Source organism: Cryptosporidium parvum, chromosome 1, assembly GCF_000165345.1.
Source record: "Cryptosporidium parvum Iowa II chromosome 1, whole genome shotgun sequence".
Lineage (NCBI taxonomy): Eukaryota > Apicomplexa > Conoidasida > Eucoccidiorida > Cryptosporidiidae > Cryptosporidium > Cryptosporidium parvum.
The window spans coordinates 418,799-438,415 of record NC_006980.1 but is presented as its reverse complement, the minus strand read 5'-3'; the positions used below and the strand labels follow the sequence as shown (position 1 = coordinate 438,415).

Here is a 19,617-nt window from a genome sequence, read left to right as displayed (position 1 = left end):
TGCGGGGACAAATTTGAAAATTCCCGCCACTTGATTTGCATTAATTATTTTTCAGATGGCCAATAAACTTTTTTCAAAAATGGTTTGTACCAAATTACTGAAATTTTAAACCTCTCCATTTTTGGAAATATTTTGCAATAATATTTCCATTGCGTTTTGAATTGCAGTAAAACAAATATGCGATTTCCCATTTGTACTTGAGTTCATCTTATCAGGATGCCACTTCATTGCTGCCTTCAAATATGCCTTTCTAATATCTTGCTCAGTTGCAGGTATATTAACACTTAACCCAAGCAGCGCTTTTGCTGCCATTATACTTCCTTGCTGGTTGTTAGATATTTTCGAATTGCCACAAATTCCAGTTTTTGAGCTTCTTCTTGGGGTATTTGAATCACTAAAAATATAATAATTTTTTTTATTTATTTCGGATTTTGGTGTAGAATAATCTAAATTCGTATGTTTCATGTGATTCTTTGTCCTAGGTGTTTGACACGAAGTACTTCTTGGAGTTGAAGAAATTAAATTTATATGGTTCGACCTACTTTTAATTGGCAATTCTACCTTTTGATTAAAGTCTGGAAGGTTTCTTGGGGTTCTTGAAGAGAAATATGATTTTGGAGTAGCATTACTAGAGTTTATATTTTCACATTGTTTGATTAATCTATCGTTTCTAAATGGAAAATTAACGCTTTCTTCTAAAATAAATGTACTTTGAACATTCTCATTCTTTAATTTTACATAGAACGGCATCGCTTTGCCATTAAAAAACTTGTTACGTGTATCTAATAGTCCTCTCAAAATAGAGATTAATGACTTAACTATCGGGTTAATTTCTATTTCGTAGACATTTTCAAACAAGATGGATTCAAGTCTATCCAAGTCATCAGTGGTAATTTCTGCCCATTTGATTTCGGATAGATTAGAAATTTGAGAACTCGTTTTTAATTCTCTAGAAAGAATGTAAGCTAAAGTTTTAATTTCTAGTTCTAATAGTGCCATTCTTGTTTTTGATATTATTAATGGCTCTTCTTTGTCACTTATTCTTAAGTCCTCCTTTTTTTCTCTCTTATATATTCGGTAAAGTTTATTTATTAAATTCATAATAACTTTTCAATATATAAGAAGATTGGCATATTATAGTACGTAATAAACACAATTTCGAGCTTATAGTCTTTTCTATCATTTTTATTCACTAATTTTGGAATTAGTTATAGATTGCATGCATATAGTATGCGGGAGTTTACAAATAATTAAACAAAAATTATAAGTTATTTGCTACATTTAATTCCAAAGTATCTATCGCCAAAGTTACCAACTCCAGGAACAACCTGCATGTTTTCATCAAGATTATAATCTATTGAGGAGATTACAAGTCTGATTTCTGGAAATTGTGAGAAAACTCGTTCGATTGCTAATTTTGACGAAAGCAGTGCCATACAAATAATATTTTTCTCTTTTACATTGTTCTTTATCAGCACTTCTATCAAACAACATAGTGAATTACCAGTTCCTAACACTGGGCTCATTACGATTACAACTCTTTCTGAGACATCTTCGGGTAATTTTACATATGCTGCAGAAATAGCGTTGTCAAATTCGTTTTCAGAAGAGTTATTTAATAACACCTTCCCTATTCTACATCCTCTGCATACAAATCTAAGCGCATTCTCCATCGCTTCACCAGATCCTATTAGGCTCACGCCGCAGATGGGAGTGTTAAATGCAATTCCCTTGACTTCGATTCCATTTGGGGTTTTAATTTCCTTATAATCATAAGGAAGAAGGTTTAAAGCATGTTCAAGAACAATTCTACATATTCTATCTGTGTAAAACACAAAGTCTTCTTTTGAAGTGTTTGCATCTCTAAGTATTGTCATAACTCCTTTTAGTTGTGGTGTTTGAGTGCAAATGTGCAGGCTCGGATATTTAGAACTTAACTCGCTGTAAAGCTCTTGTTCTGTTGGGGATACGATAAAATTCATAGATTAAACCAAAAATATAGAGAATAGATATACTAAATTAAATGATTGAAAGCTCTCAATTGAGTTTACTATTGATTTTAAGTAAAATTTATAAAGCACTTTTAAACGTAATACTTGCAAAAATTTTTTCAAAAAAAAAGTTATGGCGCTAATGTTCAAAGTTTTTTTTATTCCGCAATTTAGAAATTTGAATTTATAAAATAAGCTTCCATATAATGATGATCAAAACTATAGCCGATAAGGCCAATATTGGTGCATATTTTTGAATTAATGCATGCAATGAAAGCTTTTTTGCAGCTCTAGAAAATTCCAGGGATGCAAATTTTAAATCATTGGCTTTTCTTTCAACATCATTAAGATTTTCACCTCTCAGTAAAATATCATCCACATTTCTTCTCATTATATTAGTTACCTGAATTGTTAATTTTTTTGAGCATTATGGTTAAAAACAAGTAGTAAACATACCTCAATTAGCGAGTCATTTAGTTTTTGTAGCGACTTGTTCGAGTTTGGGTCCTTATATTCGGATTTGCATCGTTGAATTATTCGGTCAAACTTTATGAAATAATACGGCTTATCTATTGCATCAATCAGGCTCTTGAATTCATCTCTATTTGCAAATTCTCTCCCTAGTTCTTCAATAAATAACCTTTTTATTTCATCTAGAAAAGAAAAAGCCAACTTCTTCGGGTATGACTTTCCCGATAAAGTCATATAAATAATACCATCATTTACAATGTAGTGGAAGACATAATTTCCACTATCAATAGAACATTTTTCTACTCCTTGATCATTCCCGATGCTTTTTAATATTTGTTTAGCTTGGTGCTTATAACTCTGCAGAGATCTGTTGGAGCTTAAATCATCCCAAGTCTCAGTAAGAATTAGGCCATCGCTAGCTCTCCCAATGAACGTTGTTTCGCACATTATAATATATTTTTATATTTATTTATTATTTTAACTTTTAATTTTAAAAAGTTTTTCACAATTTCATTTTTTCTTTGTTATTTCAACCGGCAACATACCCCCTGCAAACAATTTAAATCCCCACAATTGCAACTTATGCATTACTATCAAAGATAATAAATATAAAATAATATATGTTTCTGTGCTGATGAAAAATTTAAACAGTTGCATAGATGAAAACGGGAAAACCCCACACTTTTATTACCAACGCTCTGTTATACTTGAACAAGAATTAAAAGAGCTCAAACTGAAATATATAAAGATTCAAAATGAAAGTAATAGAAATAAAGAGATTCTTCAGAACCAAATTGAAAAGCTAGTAGCCATTAATAGGAAACAGGAATCTTTACTTTTTGAGTTTGAACAATACAGACAAATTTGTAGAACTGGAATCGCAATAATATGCAGGTTCTGTGGATCTATTATCGAAAATGAGGCAGTTATGCAACACCTTGTTGATATCCATTTATTTGAATCGATAGAAAATAAATCTTCAAGTTTAGAATCAAACCAAATTTTTCTTATGAATCAACTTGAAATAGAGAACAAATTTGATAGTATTGGTTCAAAATGTTTTGAATTAATTACGCAAGACGCAAATGAAGTAGATAAAATTGATATAGATATTTCAATGCCAAATAAAAATAACATTCTGATTAAAATTACAGGGTTTAATGAAGATAAAGATGACATGTTAATTTGCTCTACAGATAGTCTATTCAAACTAAGAATACAGGTAATTTATATTATAATAAAGTAATTAATAATATCTTTTTAGATTTCCAAGTTATTCCCAGAAATTCCTTTACCAAAAATAGTATACAATGATATTTCAAATATTCATAGATTTCTTAAATATATATTAAACATTAAAAACTTGAGAGAATCATCAATAATTAGGTCATTCTTGAATATTTAATAGATTTATCCTAGAAATTGAATTCAAAGATTTCCCAATATATAATTTAAACAAGTTTATTTTTTATTTAGCCATTCGAAAAAATTTAATCTGACTATTTTTCCTTGTTTTCATGGGTAATGGAATTTGGAACATTAAATAATGCACTAAGATATGGCAAATTTATTATTTTTGAATGAACAAATTCTTTATTATTTAAATAATAGTAATATGCAAACCCTGCTCCAGATGAAAATAGAATTAATATAATCGGTAAGATATACCAAAATACTCCCCAATGACTTTTTTTTTTATCATCATCCAACTGATTTCCATCATCATTTTCCAACACAACTTTTTTTTCATTCTCTTCCTCTTGATTGCTAGGGCCTTTTTCATCTTTAATTCCTGCGCCCACAATAGTTTCATCTTTTTCATATACTTCAGTATTTTCTTTCTGGCTGCTGGATTTTAAATCTTCTCTGATTTCTTCATCTTCATTTAACACGTTCAACTCGCCAATAGAATCTGAACCCATAATTCTAGCTCCTTCCCCCCCACTTATATTAGGATCTTGGTAAAATTGTAATAGGCAAAGCTGGAATTTTCCTGCCTTCTTAACTTGAACATCTTCAAATAAAGCAACATCGCCTTTAATAGTTGGAAATACACTATTTCCATTAGGGATAATTAGTTGTCTTGACTCGTCAACTGCAGCAAAGATATTTTCTATATTACAGCTCGTTTTCTTGGAAACAACTAGCAGTCTTAGACATTGATGCATGTTTCTACCTGAAATTGCAATAGATCTTTTTTTGTTGTTTACAGTTTTAATAGAATTTTCTGTACTCGTCTCCGTAGATTTTAGTATTTCATATAAATTTCCCCTGCTTGGTTGTGATAAAGCACAACGAATAAAACCTTTTGGGCACGTCAGTGTTTTTGGATTCGTAAATGGTACACAGTTAGAAGCAAAAGTACCGTCTTTTAGGGTCTCTGCTTTGAAACAATGAGTTGGTTCTTTTGGCTGATTATCGCAGCTGCTTGGAGAACAACTTAATGGACAATCTAGACCATGATACTCTCCACCGGCAGAAAATTTAGAAAAAGTATCAAGTTCTGATTCTGAATACTCTGCCAACGGAAGCTTTTTAGTTGGTACAACCTTGTAATTCTGCTGCACTAAAAACATATTTTTTGTTTTCTCCGACTCTTTAACAGTACTTTTAAGTTCAGTGACAACTCCATTAATCTCAATCGATGTTTTTTCAATTAACATTTGTAATAGCTCGCTTATTGCATTCAATTTATGCAAATTAGAACCAATTGCAGCTTTAATGTTTATTTCCTTTTCTTTTAGCTCCTGTTGTCTTTTTGTTGCTAAAACAAGCTTATTAAGTACCTCTTCGGATTCATAAAGACTGTTAGCCTCAATAATATCTATTTTCCCAACATCAACTCTCCCAAAGTGTGATAGACCATTTGATCTGAATTCTTTGACGTCCAAAGTAGGAAAGTTTCTTATTCCGTTCACATAAATAAGGAACGATAAAAATAGAAGGTAAAGCAAATCCATTATTATTCAGCTGATTAGTGAGAAATTTAGAATTTTAAATGATTTTATTTAACCAAATATATATTCTTGCTGACTTATTTATCAATAATCTAGCATTATACAATTTTTTAAAAAGTTCATATAAATGAAAAGTAATCGGACTTAATGTGTGTTTGGTAGATATATTGTACACATTTTTGAAAGTTGCAAAAAAAAAAAAAAAAAAAATCACACTAATAACATAGATTAATTTCTTAACAATAAATAAGTGTTCCTATATTTAATTACATATTAATCTTGCAAACCTGTTTTATTTTGGTTTTCCTTAGATTCAGACTAAGTCGGCTAGAGACAGTTACATTGACTTAGTATTTCCCAACAGCTTTTATGAATTCTTTTAAAAAATATTAAAAAAAATTAGAAAACTTTTGTTAGGTATATTGTTTAGTTTCTAATGAGACATTTTGGGGTGTCATTGCACCAATGTCCGTAAATATCATTGAAATATAAGAGCTCTCTGAAATATCTACAATTGAAGTAACTGGACTGCTATTTAGCTGATGATTCTGGTAAGTAATGTCAGACAGAATATTATTTATATTCATATTAAAAGGCAATAAATTTGTGAACTTTGTTGAATGCGTGACAATATAAACTGGCTTGTTGAAAACTTTTTTTGCGATACAAGATATTGCCGCAGTCCCACAAATTCCTATTGCTGATCCATTTTCAAGTATGCATTCAATATTCAGTAATACAAAGTCCACAATATTCATTGCATTATAAATTGTGTCCATAGATAATATAGAAATATTAATCCCCCTTTTAGTCAGTCCATTTTCCCATTCGCTGACCTTCCTTTGTTGGTAAGAATATAATCCTTTACGGACTTCAGATTCAATATTGGTTTGTTTTGCTTCGCTTGGCATAACAACAAACAAATTATAGTGTTTATTAAAATTTTCCCATGCATTTTCAAGTACCATTTCAACATTTTCACTATATCCAAATGTTAATATTGTCATTCTATCCTTTACAAAGATTGATAAAGATAAGTCAACCATTTTTTGTATTCCAAAAATAAAGTTTTTCACAAAACTATCTGTTTTTTCAATTATTATATTTTTTAAGAATGTAACTTGTGATTCGGATGAGTCGCAACCCTCAAGCACTAAACTTAGTATTTTGGATTCAAAAATTTTACAAATTGGGGCGATTGAAATATTCGTTGTACCAAACTCAGAAACAAGCTTATAAAGAGCCTTTTCGTCACTTAAACTCAACATTAAAATCTCTTTAGCTGCAGTTATTTCTGTAATTAGTTCTGGCGAGTTTGTTGCAAGGCTTTCTGAAGCAACTCTCGACAGTGAAAATAATGCCGATATTAAAGGTTTATAAACCCTTGAATTTGCTTCAAATGATAAGTTTCTCTTCAAGTGCTCCCAAAAATATTCGACAACTTTGTCAACATTGTTCCTACCCGTTAATATTGGTATCCCTGTTTTATTTTTTTCATTTGAGTAGCAGTGCTGATCATTAGCTTTAATTGAATCCAATTCCATAAATTTAATGAAATACAATATTAAAAGAAATCTAATTTTTTTTCTATTAATTTAATAAAAAAAAATGAGTATTTTCGCAGAAAATGTCCTTTTGTACCTCAATCTAGGCGCAGAGTCGATTTTAATGAATAATTCAGGTTTCATTCATTTAATTATATAAAAAAAATGAATTAATACAATTATGGATGACCTATATTTCGGGCTCCCACCCCCAGTTTCAAAAAGAAGCAATCCTGATACTGAAACATCGTCAAGTTCTGGTATCGATGAAATTTCCGCAATTAAAAAGTCTAACACATGGAATATATTCATTGACTCATCAATAAACCATAATATAGTTTGCGAAATGGAGGGGCAAGATATTCGATGTGGGAATAAAAGTGGAAACCTTTTAGATCTGGAATACGATCCTAAATCACCAAATACTTATACTATACACCAAAATAAAAGCGAGTCTCCCCCGGCAGAGAATAAAATTTCAGTTGAGAAAACTGAAATCAAATTTGAAATAGGCCAAAAACTACTTGAAAAAATGGGCTGGAAACAAGGAGAGGGATTGGGAAAAAATAATCAGGGCATAAAATTTCCTATTAAAATATATAGAAAAAAGGACTTTATCAAACGCTACTAATATAAAGTACTATCTTTAGCCTTTTGCTTTGGGCGGGAAGAAGTGTGTAATAAGTGAATTGTTATATAAATATGCATGGCCTTTCTTACTTTCCGGAGTATTTGTTCGAATGCTCCCAACCCCATCCGTTTCATCTGCGTCTCTTTTTTGGTTAAATGATGGGTAGTTAGAATGATCATCAGGCACATTTCTTATTGGAGTCGAAAATTTCCTCTTTTTATTGTACACTGTTCCTGTGTGCGTTTCCTTATCAATCACTTGACTGTTGATACTAGATCGTTCACTTCCTTGAGAGGATGAGATATAATTCAATACATAATCTGTACTTTTCAAGCTACATTGCGAATTAATGTTGTTATTCTCATCGTTCTCTGAGACAATTTTTTGATTAATATAATATTCGGGATCAATGCCATTTAAGTATTGACATGATTCTGTCTGCTTTCCTTTTCCATTGGAGTTGGGGCAATTTCCAGAATTTTGTATCTGATATTTAAGACTTGGGGAGCCCGCATCTGACTGTAGGTAAGCTCGATTTTGTGTAATTTTTGTGAGTTCGACTTTATTAGAAAGATTTTTTTCTTCTGCCCTTCTCTGCGCCAATAATTCTGACAACTTTTCTGGATCTAATCCAAGATTCGCACAATTCTCGTTAACATACCATCTAAACTTGACATCTCCTGTAAGCTTTGCTTTTCTTACATTCTCTTTAATGAAGTGAACAACTGACGCCTTTTTAATATCTTTATAGCTATTTATTTCAAAAAAGTCGTCGACTAATTTTTTTATTGACGCCCATTTTCCATGAATAAAGTAAGATAAATCTTGTTTGAATTGCAAGTCGAGGACGTTTTTTTTTGCATTAGAAATTTCTGATATATTTGAGGGTTGGAAATTTGATTCATCTGGTGTAATACTCAAGTAAAATCTAGATGTATCCATTTTACTATATATCCAACTAATATCTTGTGTAAAATGTATTAAATAACCTTTTAATATAGAATTTACATACTCTTCGTTTGGAGTCGAAATACCAACTCCAAAATCAACGCTTGTATGATTCAGGAATGAAACTACGACAGGAGATGGATATTGGGATGAAAGAGGAAGTAGATTTACCATATTTGCGCGATGATCGTTAATTGAATTTCCAATTGTGAACTCATCTAATAGTTCATCAGATTGAAAACACCCATCTGGAACTAACCATCCCGAAGCTACTGCATCGTTGTCATCATCTTCTTCGTAAACATCAGGTATATCATCAACATTTTCTACGTCCTCACCACCAAATTGCTCCTCCCATTCCTCATCTGTATCAATATCATAGTTAATGTTGTCCTCTTTTGCCAAAGGATAATTTCCTTTGCAATGCCTTCCTTTATGAGTGATCAATAAGTACATTGGAGGGCGTTTCCATTCACTCCTATAGATTAAGACTCTTCGTATTTTGCTCACGAGTTCGGAGTGAATTCCATCATTGTAAATGCTTTGAAATTGTCTTGTTCTTACTTCTTCGAGGTCAATCTTTTGTTTCTTATATCGAATAGATCCAACAATTGGAATTGATTTATAATATTCACGTTGGCTGTATAAATTCTCCCTCGTAGAAATGAATAATTTGTAAATCGAGAAATAATCAGTAAAATATTCTTTTAAAATAAAGTCCTTATTTAAAGAAGAATTTGAAATATCTTTATTAATATCATATGAACCTCTAGTGAGCCCCTGAGACAAAATCTTCTCTCTGTCTAATGATAGTTGTTTTTTTCTTTCTTTTCGGATTTTATCGTAAATTAGTTCAGGCTTTTGACCGTTAGCATCTTGCCTTCTGATAGAGTTGCTTTTTATCCAGTTCATAACTGATTCATTTTTATGTATTCTTAAACTATTAAGAGAATTTTCGCTACTTTTTTGGATTACCTCCAAAGCGAAATCAGTTCTCAAAGGGTTTTGTTTTTCCTCGATTGAAATAGCTGCATCTTCTACAGCATTTTCGTTAACTAATTCAATAGAAGAAATAGAGCCATTTGGATTTTGTGTTTCAGATCTTATTGTATCGCTAAGAACTCCGCATGAAAACGTTCCACTTGAAGTGTTATTAGCTAATTGCCCCGACATAAATGGAAACAGCTTTTCTGAAATATATGATATTGATAGAAATGATAGTATTTGTGATTGTTGCAGAGGGTTGTTTACATCTTTTGAATAATTTATAATTTCTTTAAAAATATTTTCGCTATTAATAGCTTTGGGTTCCATTTTATTTATCCCTAACTCGCTTTTATTTAGCCATTCAGACATTGCGTCCCTGTATGAATGCAATAATTTATTTTCTCGATCACGCTTACTCCATTCCTTAATGCCTCTATCAATAATTTTTAACTCTTTCCTACCAGATGAAGAGCTTTGATAACACTGATAACGTAAATCGCCAATAATGTTCTCATTGTATTCACTGTAAGAATCAAATTTCATTGAAAAAATGTCAAATGCCTTCCGATACTTTTTGTATGGCTCATTATACACTCCCAAAACTCTTAATTCGCCAATAGTTTCAAGTAAAGAGTACATTTCATTCTTAAATTGACCATTTGTTTCATTGTTGTCCAAAATCCACTTCAGTCTTGTATATAAATATCCATATCCGTTGCCATATTCAAATGGAATGACTTTGTGTGAATCTTCCCCAGTATGTTTATTTGATGTTACACTCAAGTTTTCCCTATCTTGGAAGGTTCCATTATCTAATATTTCAATAGGATTCTCTATATCACCTCTTTTACTAAAGTTTGAATAGCTTTCTTCAATCATATTTCAGTATTCTCTGAATATAAACCCAGCAAGGCTGGAACGATATTAATAATAATCAACAGTAAGAATTGCTCAAGATGATGATCCCATAATCATCTAGTTTTTCTATTTAAATTAATTAATATCTCCTTATGTTAATTTCAGCTCTAACTTATATTCGCATTACATTGTATTAATTTGCCCCCACAGTAACTGGCGCCAACAATGATTACTAAGCACAGCTGATGTCAATGGCTAGGAAAAATATTTAGAAAGTAAACGCTTATTCAATAAACTTAATTAACACAAGTTTTCCTGCAAGCACATAAAATAAGTTCTACCTTTTTTGGTAAACTATTATTCTATTTTTTCAGAACCTTCGAGTAGTTTTTTTGAATATCGTTGAGCAACTAGTCTTGCGGAGTTTGATACATCCAAAACATTTTCAATTGTATTATCTATTTTTTTTTCAAACCTAATTAACAGTGGGCGAAAAATATTATTATACAAAGTTACGGCTCCTGTAGTTTGGGGCAAAAATAGCCAAAATAGAAAACAGAGCTTAAATAAGTAGTAGAATGGCATCCAGAAAAGTATAATATCAATAAAAACTTCTAAAATATTAAATATTGCATAAACCACCCAGTAAGTTAACCATTGTTTGTCATCCAATTTCCCTGGAGTTTCTAGAGCTTTGAAGCTCATATATGCAGGATAGATAAAGCCAACTAGGTTACAAATCAATGCTCCTGCATAACCCATACTTACAATTAGAACTAATATGAATACCGCCCCAAACATTAAATAACAGGGTCTACACCCTAAAGATTCAGAAGCTGGCTTTATCCACGAAATATTGACAAGCTTGCTGTCTATTTCCTTGCAATATGCTTCAAAATCAATACTTAGACCACTAAATACACTCAGTGATTCCGGATTTTTATTAGAATTTAACATTCTCCAATTATTCGTCATTATTCCTTTGGCTAATAAATAGAAATTTAGCTAGATTGACAAAAACTTTTAAATGAAAAAACGCATTAAATATATTTGCAGTATTTATAAAATACTGGTATGTACGTATGGATCCTTATTTTCTATCCCGATCCTTTGTTTGTTTAGCCAATTCTACAGTCTCATATTTGTAACCGCCCGATAATTGATCCAACCTTGGGAAAGGTTAATAAAATATCTTTTAAATTAACACATGAAGTAAAGTTGCAATACGAATATACTTTTTAAAACCAATTATTAGTAGTATCGAGCACATTAAAATTTACATTCTCAATGTGCATTTAGTTAATTCTATCGTATTCCAAAACTTCGTGCAAACGATTAGGATCGAGTTTCTTATAAAAAGATGTTAAAAGATAGTTGATTTTATTTCAGACCCAGATATATATCAAATGAGAAATAGTTATTAAAATCTACTCACCATACATATAAAGATCAATTATACAAATATTATCTCTGATTAAGTATCTAGATAATACAAAATCATTTTGTATTAAATAATATTTAGTCTTGCTGAGTTGTTTATTAAATGTTTTGATTAATTAATAAAATGATGACCTTTTATCCTTTGGAATTTAAATTTTCAGTAACTTAAAAAGATTTTCCCTAGCGAAAAAATTTCTTTATTTGAATATTTGATCTCGAAAATGCTTAAAGTATTTTTATAACTACAAATTTTTAGTTTGGAATGATATGATGTTTTTGAAAATTTAGCTAGTAACACTATTAAAGCTATCAAAGAAACTAAGAATTTGGGTAAATGAAATGTAGATAAGCGAACCAATCCTAGTGGCTTCAGAACTTCTCTAGCTAATAATAGTGTTGCGTTCAAAAATTAATGGCTTAGATATCTACTACAGCACAAATTCTATAAAGCTATTAATAAGAAAATAAAATAGTATATACTCGAATTTTTTAAATAATAATTAATATAGGTATGAACAGATTCTATAATAATTTATAATGAAGCAATACAATATTTTCATAACTAATTGAAGTACATGCAACTTTCCCTCCCACAAAATATTTGTTTTCAATTTAAACATTTATTTAAAGGTATAATTAATATTTTGTTTTAAATTATTCTGCAGTGAATGACTTGCATACTTTCAAGCTATTTATACTTTAACAATGATTGTATGGAGTAGCTTATTCTTTACTATAGATGAAGAACAGTTTATCGGTCTTTACAACATAATTTTCCCCTTATGCAAATTGATAAATTATTTCATAATATTACAAGTTTTGATTGGAGCAATCAGCTTATTCTATTTAAATAATCAAATTTTAGGACTTTTGGAGATCTTTTTTTTTGTGGGTAATGGCATTGTTACAACTCACCTGCAAGTTCCAATACTCTATATTATATATTCGATTACAAGTATTATTGGATGCTTGGTCCATTTCTTTAATGCTGAAATTCAAAATGCTACGCTTTCAGATTTAAATTTTATAAGTTTTATATCTGGAATCACAAATCATTTTTGTTGTTCGATTTTATCTTTGAAGATATTTCTATTACTTATAAATAACATTGATTGGGAATCAAAAATTATGTCAATGGGCGGAAATTTACATATCGCATATATTGGATATCCTAGATTCAATAATTCCACAAGCAATATTGGATATTATATGCCATTAGAGGAAGGCCTCAATAATATTGAACCTAAGGAACTACTATCCAGTACTACTGAAATAAATCTTTAAATTCATACAATATTTATGTTTTTTTAGTTTGCTTCCTATAATTTCCCACTGATATTATCAATATTTAATTCATCGACTTTATTTAAATTTGTTTCCATAATTTCCAATAATTCGTTTGTAATACCTTGAATTTTCTCTAAGCTAACAAGATTTTCTGCATGCATTTTTTCACATTTTTCAATTCTCTTAACGTTCGATAGAAAAGACTCAATAGTATTTTCTTTCCTCACTAATCTGCTTGCAGTTTTGAATATATCATCCAAACAAAGGGAAGATTCTTTATTTCTTATCACATCTAACTCTTCCAACATTGATTTAATTTTCTTATTTTCTTCTGTTTTGTATAACTCATTATCGTTCATTTCAATATCACATCCTTCACTTTCAAATTTTGAATTCCTTCCTCCGTAAGATGAAACTTTCGATTTTACAAGATTTGATATCTTCTTTAAGTCTGATTTCCGAACGTCACTAATTATAAATCCATTAAGTAAATTACTCTCCATCTGTATCTTTGTTTGAAAAATATCCGCAACTGAATGAGATTTGGGGATTATAGATAGTAGCATATTTTCTACGTTTATTAATCTATTAACAATAGATTTGTTTTTAAATTCTTGACTGAACTCTTCTCTAGGCAATAAAAATTTGTATAGAGAATCCAACCTATGTTGAATAACTTGCAATTTTTTTCTGAATAAATTATTCATCAAATTTTCTTTTAGGTATCTGATTCCACAAAAATTCAGTTTATACGCAAGAATATTATTTGAATTTATGCCTTTTAAATTGGTTTTTGATTTGAATTCATTTTTTTCATCAAATCTTTCATTAATAATTAAACCGAATAAATTATTTTCGAATAAATTAAAGACATTAATGCCAAAATTTATTGAAAAATTAAACTCGATGCTTTTTTCAAAGATTTGGCACTCTTTTTTAGTTAAATAGCTTGACAATATGTCAATTTCCTTCTTTATCTGATTTATTTTAAGATTTAAATAATTACTGGACAAGCTTATGTATGCATCATTAACATGAAAAGGGCCGAAACAATTATTGAAATTTTCATCGCAAATCATTGTATCTTCAAAAAAAGTGACGCTATCATGATTAGATAAATCGTAATGCACACTCAATGGTTTTAGAAGCTCATTTTCAAAATTTTGTTTAGGCTTTTCAAATATTTTGGAATAATTTTTGTAAATAGAAACTTTTTTTACTGCAAAATCTATAATATTTTCGAAAACTGATTTTCTTTTTGTATTAGTTTCTGTATTCTCTATTCCCAGATGAAATAAATTACTGGTATTGCTTTCGAACTGATCAACTAATGACGCATCATCTTCAATATCAATGGATTCGAACGTCTCCTCGTTCAAGTCACGCTTTGAGAACAAGTATTTCAGTAATTCTTCATATAGAGATAATTCTGTATGCATTCCACAGTAAACCCCTCTAGAATTCATTAACTTTGCCACAATACAAGTTTCATTCTGGCTAGCTTTGCTTTTAAGTTGGTTGATGTTGTCCAATAGCTCTTTAATTTCTCCTTTCCTGTCTTTTAGATTAACTTTATATTCCATTTTTATTGTATTTTTATTATTAGAAAACATCTCTTCAGTTTGACTAATTTTCTCTAATTTTTGAGCTGATTTTTGACTTTTGTCATCATCCTTTTCAATTGAATTATCTAAGTCTTTAAAATACGATTGGTTATTTGTAAGATCGACTTCCGCATTACTGTTGTTTTCAGATTTTTCCGTAATAATTGTCTTATGATCAAGATATAGATCAGTTATATTTTGAGAGTTATGACTGTCTATATCAAAACTATTAGTTTTTTCATCAATAATATTGCCATTCTGTGCAATTTGTTTAGAATTTACTTTGCAGCTTTCTCCAGAACAATTATCATTTTTCTCATGATCTTGGAGCTCTCTAGATTCATCAGAACAAATTGGTTTGTTCTCAAAGCTTCTAATACTAGAATCTAGAGACTCCTTTTCTTCAGCTTGGAATTCATTCTCTTGATCTTTCATTTTTTCATTTTCCATTTTCTCAGAATATTAAGATTTCAAAATGCTAATTTTCGCAGTTTATATGAGGAAAAGATAACATAGTATTAATTATATAGGGCAACTATATCTTTTTTGTATCCATTAAATTCTTCTAATTGTGTGGAATTAGAATATGGCATGTTATTAGCGCTAGCGCTTTTTATAAATTACGTTCTGACAGCTGAGTTGTAGCATAAATAGTTATGTTTGAAAAAGATGATTCAGCGAATATTAATCAACTCTTACAAAAAAGCTCTGCACCAGACGTAGATGATGCTATATTTAATCATTATGATCTGAATAAAGTAACTCTAAATGAGCAAATAAATTCCTTTTCTTGCTCTTCAACCGCATTCGACTTAAACTTTAACTTTCAAAATAAAAATATAAGCTCAAAGAAAGTAGATAAAAGAACTAAATTTGGTCAGAAACAAGAAATTTATTTTGAGAATTTAAGCCAACATATAGGTGAAAAAAAACTAAAGCCTTCATCGAAGAAGAGCAAGTATAATTACATTGGACCGTGGAGAAAAGATCAAAAAGAAAAAGTCATTACAGAGAATATCATATTTCGGACTGAAGAAGATTTTGGAGTTAACAATTTGGAAAGTGAATTTAATGATGAGACTCAAGAATCAGATACCGATGATTCGTTGACAGACGAAAAGTATGCCGAAAGTACATTCCTTGGCAAGGAACGTACTGATTATCAAAATAGATCTTGGATTATCTCTCCAAATGAAACCAAAGAAAGGCTTCCTAATGAACAATGTTATGCCCCTAAGAAACTTATTAAAGTTATAAGGGCTCACTCTTTGGGTGTTCAAGCTATTAGATTCATTCCAAAAACTGGGCACCTATTATTATCTGCAGGGTTGGATTCTCAAATAAAGATTTGGAGCTCTGATAGCAAGTGTATTTATATTTACCATGGGCACAAAAACGCAGTTAGAGATATTCAGTTTTCAAATAAACAAAGGGACTGTAAAAGTTTCTATAGTTGTGGATATGACAAACAAATATTGTTTTGGGATGCAGAATATGGAAAAACGAAGTGGAAAATTTTGAATGATAAGACGCCGTACTGTGTTTCAGTTCATCCAAAGAATGAGCAAAGTATTATTGTTGGCTTTAGCAACAAAAAGGCTATTCAATACGACACAAGATCTAATGAAGTTGTACAAGTGTACAATGAACATCAGGGAGCGGTAAATACTGTTACATTTTGCGAAGACGGCAAAAAGTTTGTTACAACTTCAGACGATAAAAAGATGTTCGTTTGGGATGTTGGAATACCAATTGTAGTGAAGCATATCGCTGACCCATTAATGCAATCAATGCCATATGTCGCTTTGCATTCTGATGGGCAGCATTTAGTTTGTCAAAGTATGGATAACAAAATTTTAGTTTATGATACGCATGCCAATTATAGATGTATTAAAAAGCGCTTCACTGGACTTAAAAATTCAGGGTACGCAATTCAATGCGATGTAAGCCCAGATGGACAGTATATAATATCTGGTGATATTAATGGAAAGGTTCATTTTTGGGATTGGAAAACTACAAAAAATTTTAGAAGTTTTAATGCCCATGAAGGGGTAAGCATAGGTTGTCAGTGGCACCCTGTTTTCCCTTCACGCATTGCTTCTTGCGGTTGGGATGGAACTATAAAAATCTGGGAGTAAATAAAATTGGCAAATATTTATTTATTTTATATTAACTCTGAGGAAACAATATAATTCTAATTATTTTTATTATTATCTACTCTCAAGATCAAACTAACTTTCTAATTATGTATTATTTCTAAAACAAAAATGGAAAATAATAATTCAAGGTCGGAGCCCAGCATATTTCATGCATCAATAATTGATCGAATAAATAACCTCGATCTTTCAATCTTGAACTTTTCAGCTGAAAGAAACTCAAGAAATTTATTTTTTACATTTTTCGTTTTCTTTGTAATAATAATTCTTAGTTTTGAAAATAAATTTCAAGGCAATGGATCCATTGTTGCCAGTTCGACCATTACTTCATCTGCTTTTTACTTTGGTGAATTTCAAATGAACACTTATTTGGATAATTATCACGGGAATCCCCAAGATAAAAATGGCTTATTCGCGGGTAGCAAATCAATAACAGCTATTTATGGCAATTCAAAATGGCAGCTTGAATGGACGAAGTCAAGTATTTCCTCAAAATCTGCATTGGTTTCGTTAATTATACAGCTGGACAAAAATGGGAAAGCATACAACTGGAACTTTGAAAAGATTATTGCTGAAGATGAGTTAAATATGGTATTTACTAGCAAAGTGAATGAAACTCCAACAAACCAAATTCGAAACTCAGATTCAACTTACTGTCTTCTGGAAATTGATATCTCTAATGACACCAACTTAGTTAATCAAATATTCCCACAGAAGGAAAATGAAAAATATAAATTTAGAGGTAGTAATATAAACGAAAAAGGGGAAGGTAAAAACCAAATAGAATTTATAATTAAATCTCTGGATTGCAACTTCAATGTACTTTTGAAAGGTGAGCCATTCTCAATGAGTTTGTTCAGACTAAATATTATCCACTTCTCATTCATATATAATTTAAAGGTACTTATGGAAATTAGAGGAAGCGTAATACAGCTTGTACACAGTAATTCACCAGTTATTGGGGCAAGCTTCGTCAGTAATACATCTATTTCTTGTTTATTTATGCAGATTATATTAGATATACTGGAATGTGTATTTATTTTATATTGCTCATTTGCTCTACCTTCACTACTGTTTTCTTCGTTTTCACTTATGATACTTTTTAAATGGATCCACATTTTTTACATAGAAATAAAGTATTTATTTTGGATTTGGAAGTCAAATTATTTACAAAATGCTCCTTCAACTGAAATACCTATCATTACAACACAATTTTATAGAAGGCTCTATGTATTTCTATTTGGAATAGTGCTTTTCTTTATACTTCTATTCGGAATATGCAATTCAAGTATAGTATTTAGCACTTTTGCAAAGAGTCTAAGTGAGAGAAATATAATAATCATTCAATCCGTGCCATATTGTATTTATGTATCACTATTTTTATTTCTCATTCCTCAAATTCTAAATGACCTACTTGCTAATACTATTCATTTGAATTCAACTCTACCGCTCCACCCATATTTTATACTTACATCTTTAATTGGCAAGGCATTCGTTCCTATTTACGTTTGGGGATATTCTAATTCGATATTCAATGCTCCAGTATTCCAGTATTTGAATATTACGCCTATCTCAACAAAGAACTCTTCATTACTATCTATTTTCATATTTTTAATTACTTCAATACAAATGATAATTTATTTTGTGCAATTAAAATTTGGACCAAAGTGTTTAATTCCGAAGATATTCAGGCCAAGACCGTATAATTATTTCAGATTAACAAGTAAAGACATCTACAATGGAGCTTCAAATGAGGATACACGAGAGGTTAATATTCCTATTGATGGAGAATTAAATTCTGAATCGTTAAATGGATCTAAGGTTAACTTTGTTCAGGATAATATTTCACATACTGAACCATCAGGACTTGAAGAAATTGAATTAACCAATTTCAACGATAGAACGCATACAAATAAGCTCTGTGTGATTTGTATGGTGAATGTTTCTATATTTAAGGACTTTGATCACGAATTGTGCGCAGTTTGCACTCCCTGTGATCATATATTCCACCAAAAATGCCTTAAACAATGGATGAGCGTTAAGCTAGAATGTCCAACATGCCGTAGGCAAATACCTCCATTCGATACTAAATGATATTGTCATCAATATGCTTTAAAACGCCTCTCAAATGTTCAATAGAGTGCTTTCTAATAGAAGTGAGCAACAATAGGCTACTTTTAGTATACCCCTTACTTCGAAATAGCTCCAGTAATCTCCTTGCATATAACCGTGATATCTCATCGTTTCTATCACCTAAAAGAACTTCGACGTCGTAAATCATACCTGCTTGATCTGTAGATGCATGTAAGACTGATCCGAAGGTTTCCGCTTCGCTCAAGACAAATTGAATTTTGTTTGAAAATATTAATCCAATAATTTTCGTCTTCGTTCCTTCATGTTCATATAAAGGGAATTGGTCTAATATCTGTGGGAAGTCACTGCTTTCAACCATATTTTCTTTTCCACAAACACATGAATGTTAAATTATTTTATAACAAAAAAAAAATTTTAATATATATATTACTATAATTTTTACTTTCTTGTCTACAGAACTGTATTAATTAATCTTTCTGAATTTTGGTAACACCTAAAATTTGGTAATAATTTAAATGCCATTAAGATTTATAACCAAAGCGGTATAATTTTAAGCCAGAACTAGCGTTATTTGTTTAAATTTATGAATACAATGATTGAAGAATATCTAAGTTCTAACTTCAGTTTACATTACTACTTATAGTAAGAC

The 19,617-nt window shown here is 30.4% G+C and overlaps 13 protein-coding genes across 13 annotated transcripts; 5 read left to right on the top strand and 8 right to left on the bottom strand.

The window, feature by feature from the left end:
• Positions 1 to 105: 105 nt before the first annotated feature.
• cgd1_1910 (predicted DNAJ protein) lies at positions 106 to 1,101 on the bottom strand (the record flags this gene model as incomplete). The annotated part of the gene is made up of 1 exon (XM_628029.1): positions 106 to 1,101. One exon carries the CDS (start codon positions 1,099 to 1,101, stop codon positions 106 to 108), a length of 996 nt encoding a protein of 331 aa, XP_628029.1.
• Positions 1,102 to 1,268: 167 nt separating this feature from the next.
• cgd1_1900 (Fur1p like uracil phosphoribosyltransferase) lies at positions 1,269 to 1,982 on the bottom strand (the record flags this gene model as incomplete). The annotated part of the gene is made up of 1 exon (XM_628028.1): positions 1,269 to 1,982. One exon carries the CDS (start codon positions 1,980 to 1,982, stop codon positions 1,269 to 1,271), a length of 714 nt encoding a protein of 237 aa, XP_628028.1.
• A 193-nt stretch (positions 1,983 to 2,175) lies between these two features.
• On the bottom strand, positions 2,176 to 2,909 carry cgd1_1890 (vesicle transport protein, putative; the record flags this gene model as incomplete). The annotated part of the gene is made up of 2 exons (XM_001388120.1): positions 2,176 to 2,394; positions 2,448 to 2,909. The coding sequence occupies 2 exons, from the start codon at positions 2,907 to 2,909 to the stop codon at positions 2,176 to 2,178; spliced, it is 681 nt and encodes a 226-aa protein (XP_001388157.1).
• Positions 2,910 to 3,096: 187 nt separating this feature from the next.
• Positions 3,097 to 3,708, top strand: cgd1_1880 (hypothetical protein; the record flags this gene model as incomplete). Its single annotated transcript, XM_628027.1, has 1 exon — positions 3,097 to 3,708. The coding sequence occupies one exon, from the start codon at positions 3,097 to 3,099 to the stop codon at positions 3,706 to 3,708; it is 612 nt and encodes a 203-aa protein (XP_628027.1).
• Positions 3,709 to 3,961: 253 nt separating this feature from the next.
• Positions 3,962 to 5,422, bottom strand: cgd1_1870 (hypothetical protein possibly conserved in apicomplexa, signal peptide, transmembrane domain at C-terminus; the record flags this gene model as incomplete). The annotated part of the gene is made up of 1 exon (XM_628026.1): positions 3,962 to 5,422. The coding sequence occupies one exon, from the start codon at positions 5,420 to 5,422 to the stop codon at positions 3,962 to 3,964; it is 1,461 nt and encodes a 486-aa protein (XP_628026.1).
• A 410-nt stretch (positions 5,423 to 5,832) lies between these two features.
• On the bottom strand, positions 5,833 to 6,963 carry cgd1_1860 (GCN3p like EIF2B,translation initiation factor eIF-2B alpha subunit; the record flags this gene model as incomplete). Its single annotated transcript, XM_628025.1, has 1 exon — positions 5,833 to 6,963. The coding sequence occupies one exon, from the start codon at positions 6,961 to 6,963 to the stop codon at positions 5,833 to 5,835; it is 1,131 nt and encodes a 376-aa protein (XP_628025.1).
• A 181-nt stretch (positions 6,964 to 7,144) lies between these two features.
• cgd1_1850 (G-patch domain containing protein) lies at positions 7,145 to 7,594 on the top strand (the record flags this gene model as incomplete). Its single annotated transcript, XM_628024.1, has 1 exon — positions 7,145 to 7,594. One exon carries the CDS (start codon positions 7,145 to 7,147, stop codon positions 7,592 to 7,594), a length of 450 nt encoding a protein of 149 aa, XP_628024.1.
• Positions 7,595 to 7,609: 15 nt separating this feature from the next.
• cgd1_1840 (hypothetical protein) lies at positions 7,610 to 10,408 on the bottom strand (the record flags this gene model as incomplete). Its single annotated transcript, XM_628023.1, has 1 exon — positions 7,610 to 10,408. One exon carries the CDS (start codon positions 10,406 to 10,408, stop codon positions 7,610 to 7,612), a length of 2,799 nt encoding a protein of 932 aa, XP_628023.1.
• A 336-nt stretch (positions 10,409 to 10,744) lies between these two features.
• On the bottom strand, positions 10,745 to 11,362 carry cgd1_1830 (TB2/DP1/HVA22 family integral membrane protein that may be involved in membrane trafficking, 3x transmembrane domains; the record flags this gene model as incomplete). The annotated part of the gene is made up of 1 exon (XM_628022.1): positions 10,745 to 11,362. The coding sequence occupies one exon, from the start codon at positions 11,360 to 11,362 to the stop codon at positions 10,745 to 10,747; it is 618 nt and encodes a 205-aa protein (XP_628022.1).
• Positions 11,363 to 12,532: 1,170 nt separating this feature from the next.
• On the top strand, positions 12,533 to 13,111 carry cgd1_1820 (predicted integral membrane protein, 4 transmembrane domains; the record flags this gene model as incomplete). Its single annotated transcript, XM_628021.1, has 1 exon — positions 12,533 to 13,111. The coding sequence occupies one exon, from the start codon at positions 12,533 to 12,535 to the stop codon at positions 13,109 to 13,111; it is 579 nt and encodes a 192-aa protein (XP_628021.1).
• A 35-nt stretch (positions 13,112 to 13,146) lies between these two features.
• Positions 13,147 to 15,168, bottom strand: cgd1_1810 (hypothetical protein; the record flags this gene model as incomplete). The annotated part of the gene is made up of 1 exon (XM_628020.1): positions 13,147 to 15,168. One exon carries the CDS (start codon positions 15,166 to 15,168, stop codon positions 13,147 to 13,149), a length of 2,022 nt encoding a protein of 673 aa, XP_628020.1.
• A 206-nt stretch (positions 15,169 to 15,374) lies between these two features.
• On the top strand, positions 15,375 to 16,856 carry cgd1_1800 (transducin / WD-40 repeat protein family; the record flags this gene model as incomplete). The annotated part of the gene is made up of 1 exon (XM_001388119.1): positions 15,375 to 16,856. One exon carries the CDS (start codon positions 15,375 to 15,377, stop codon positions 16,854 to 16,856), a length of 1,482 nt encoding a protein of 493 aa, XP_001388156.1.
• Positions 16,857 to 16,985: 129 nt separating this feature from the next.
• On the top strand, positions 16,986 to 18,968 carry cgd1_1790 (RING-H2 finger containing membrane associated protein, 8x transmembrane domain; the record flags this gene model as incomplete). Its single annotated transcript, XM_628019.1, has 1 exon — positions 16,986 to 18,968. The coding sequence occupies one exon, from the start codon at positions 16,986 to 16,988 to the stop codon at positions 18,966 to 18,968; it is 1,983 nt and encodes a 660-aa protein (XP_628019.1).
• Between the last annotated feature and the right edge of the window lie 649 nt (positions 18,969 to 19,617).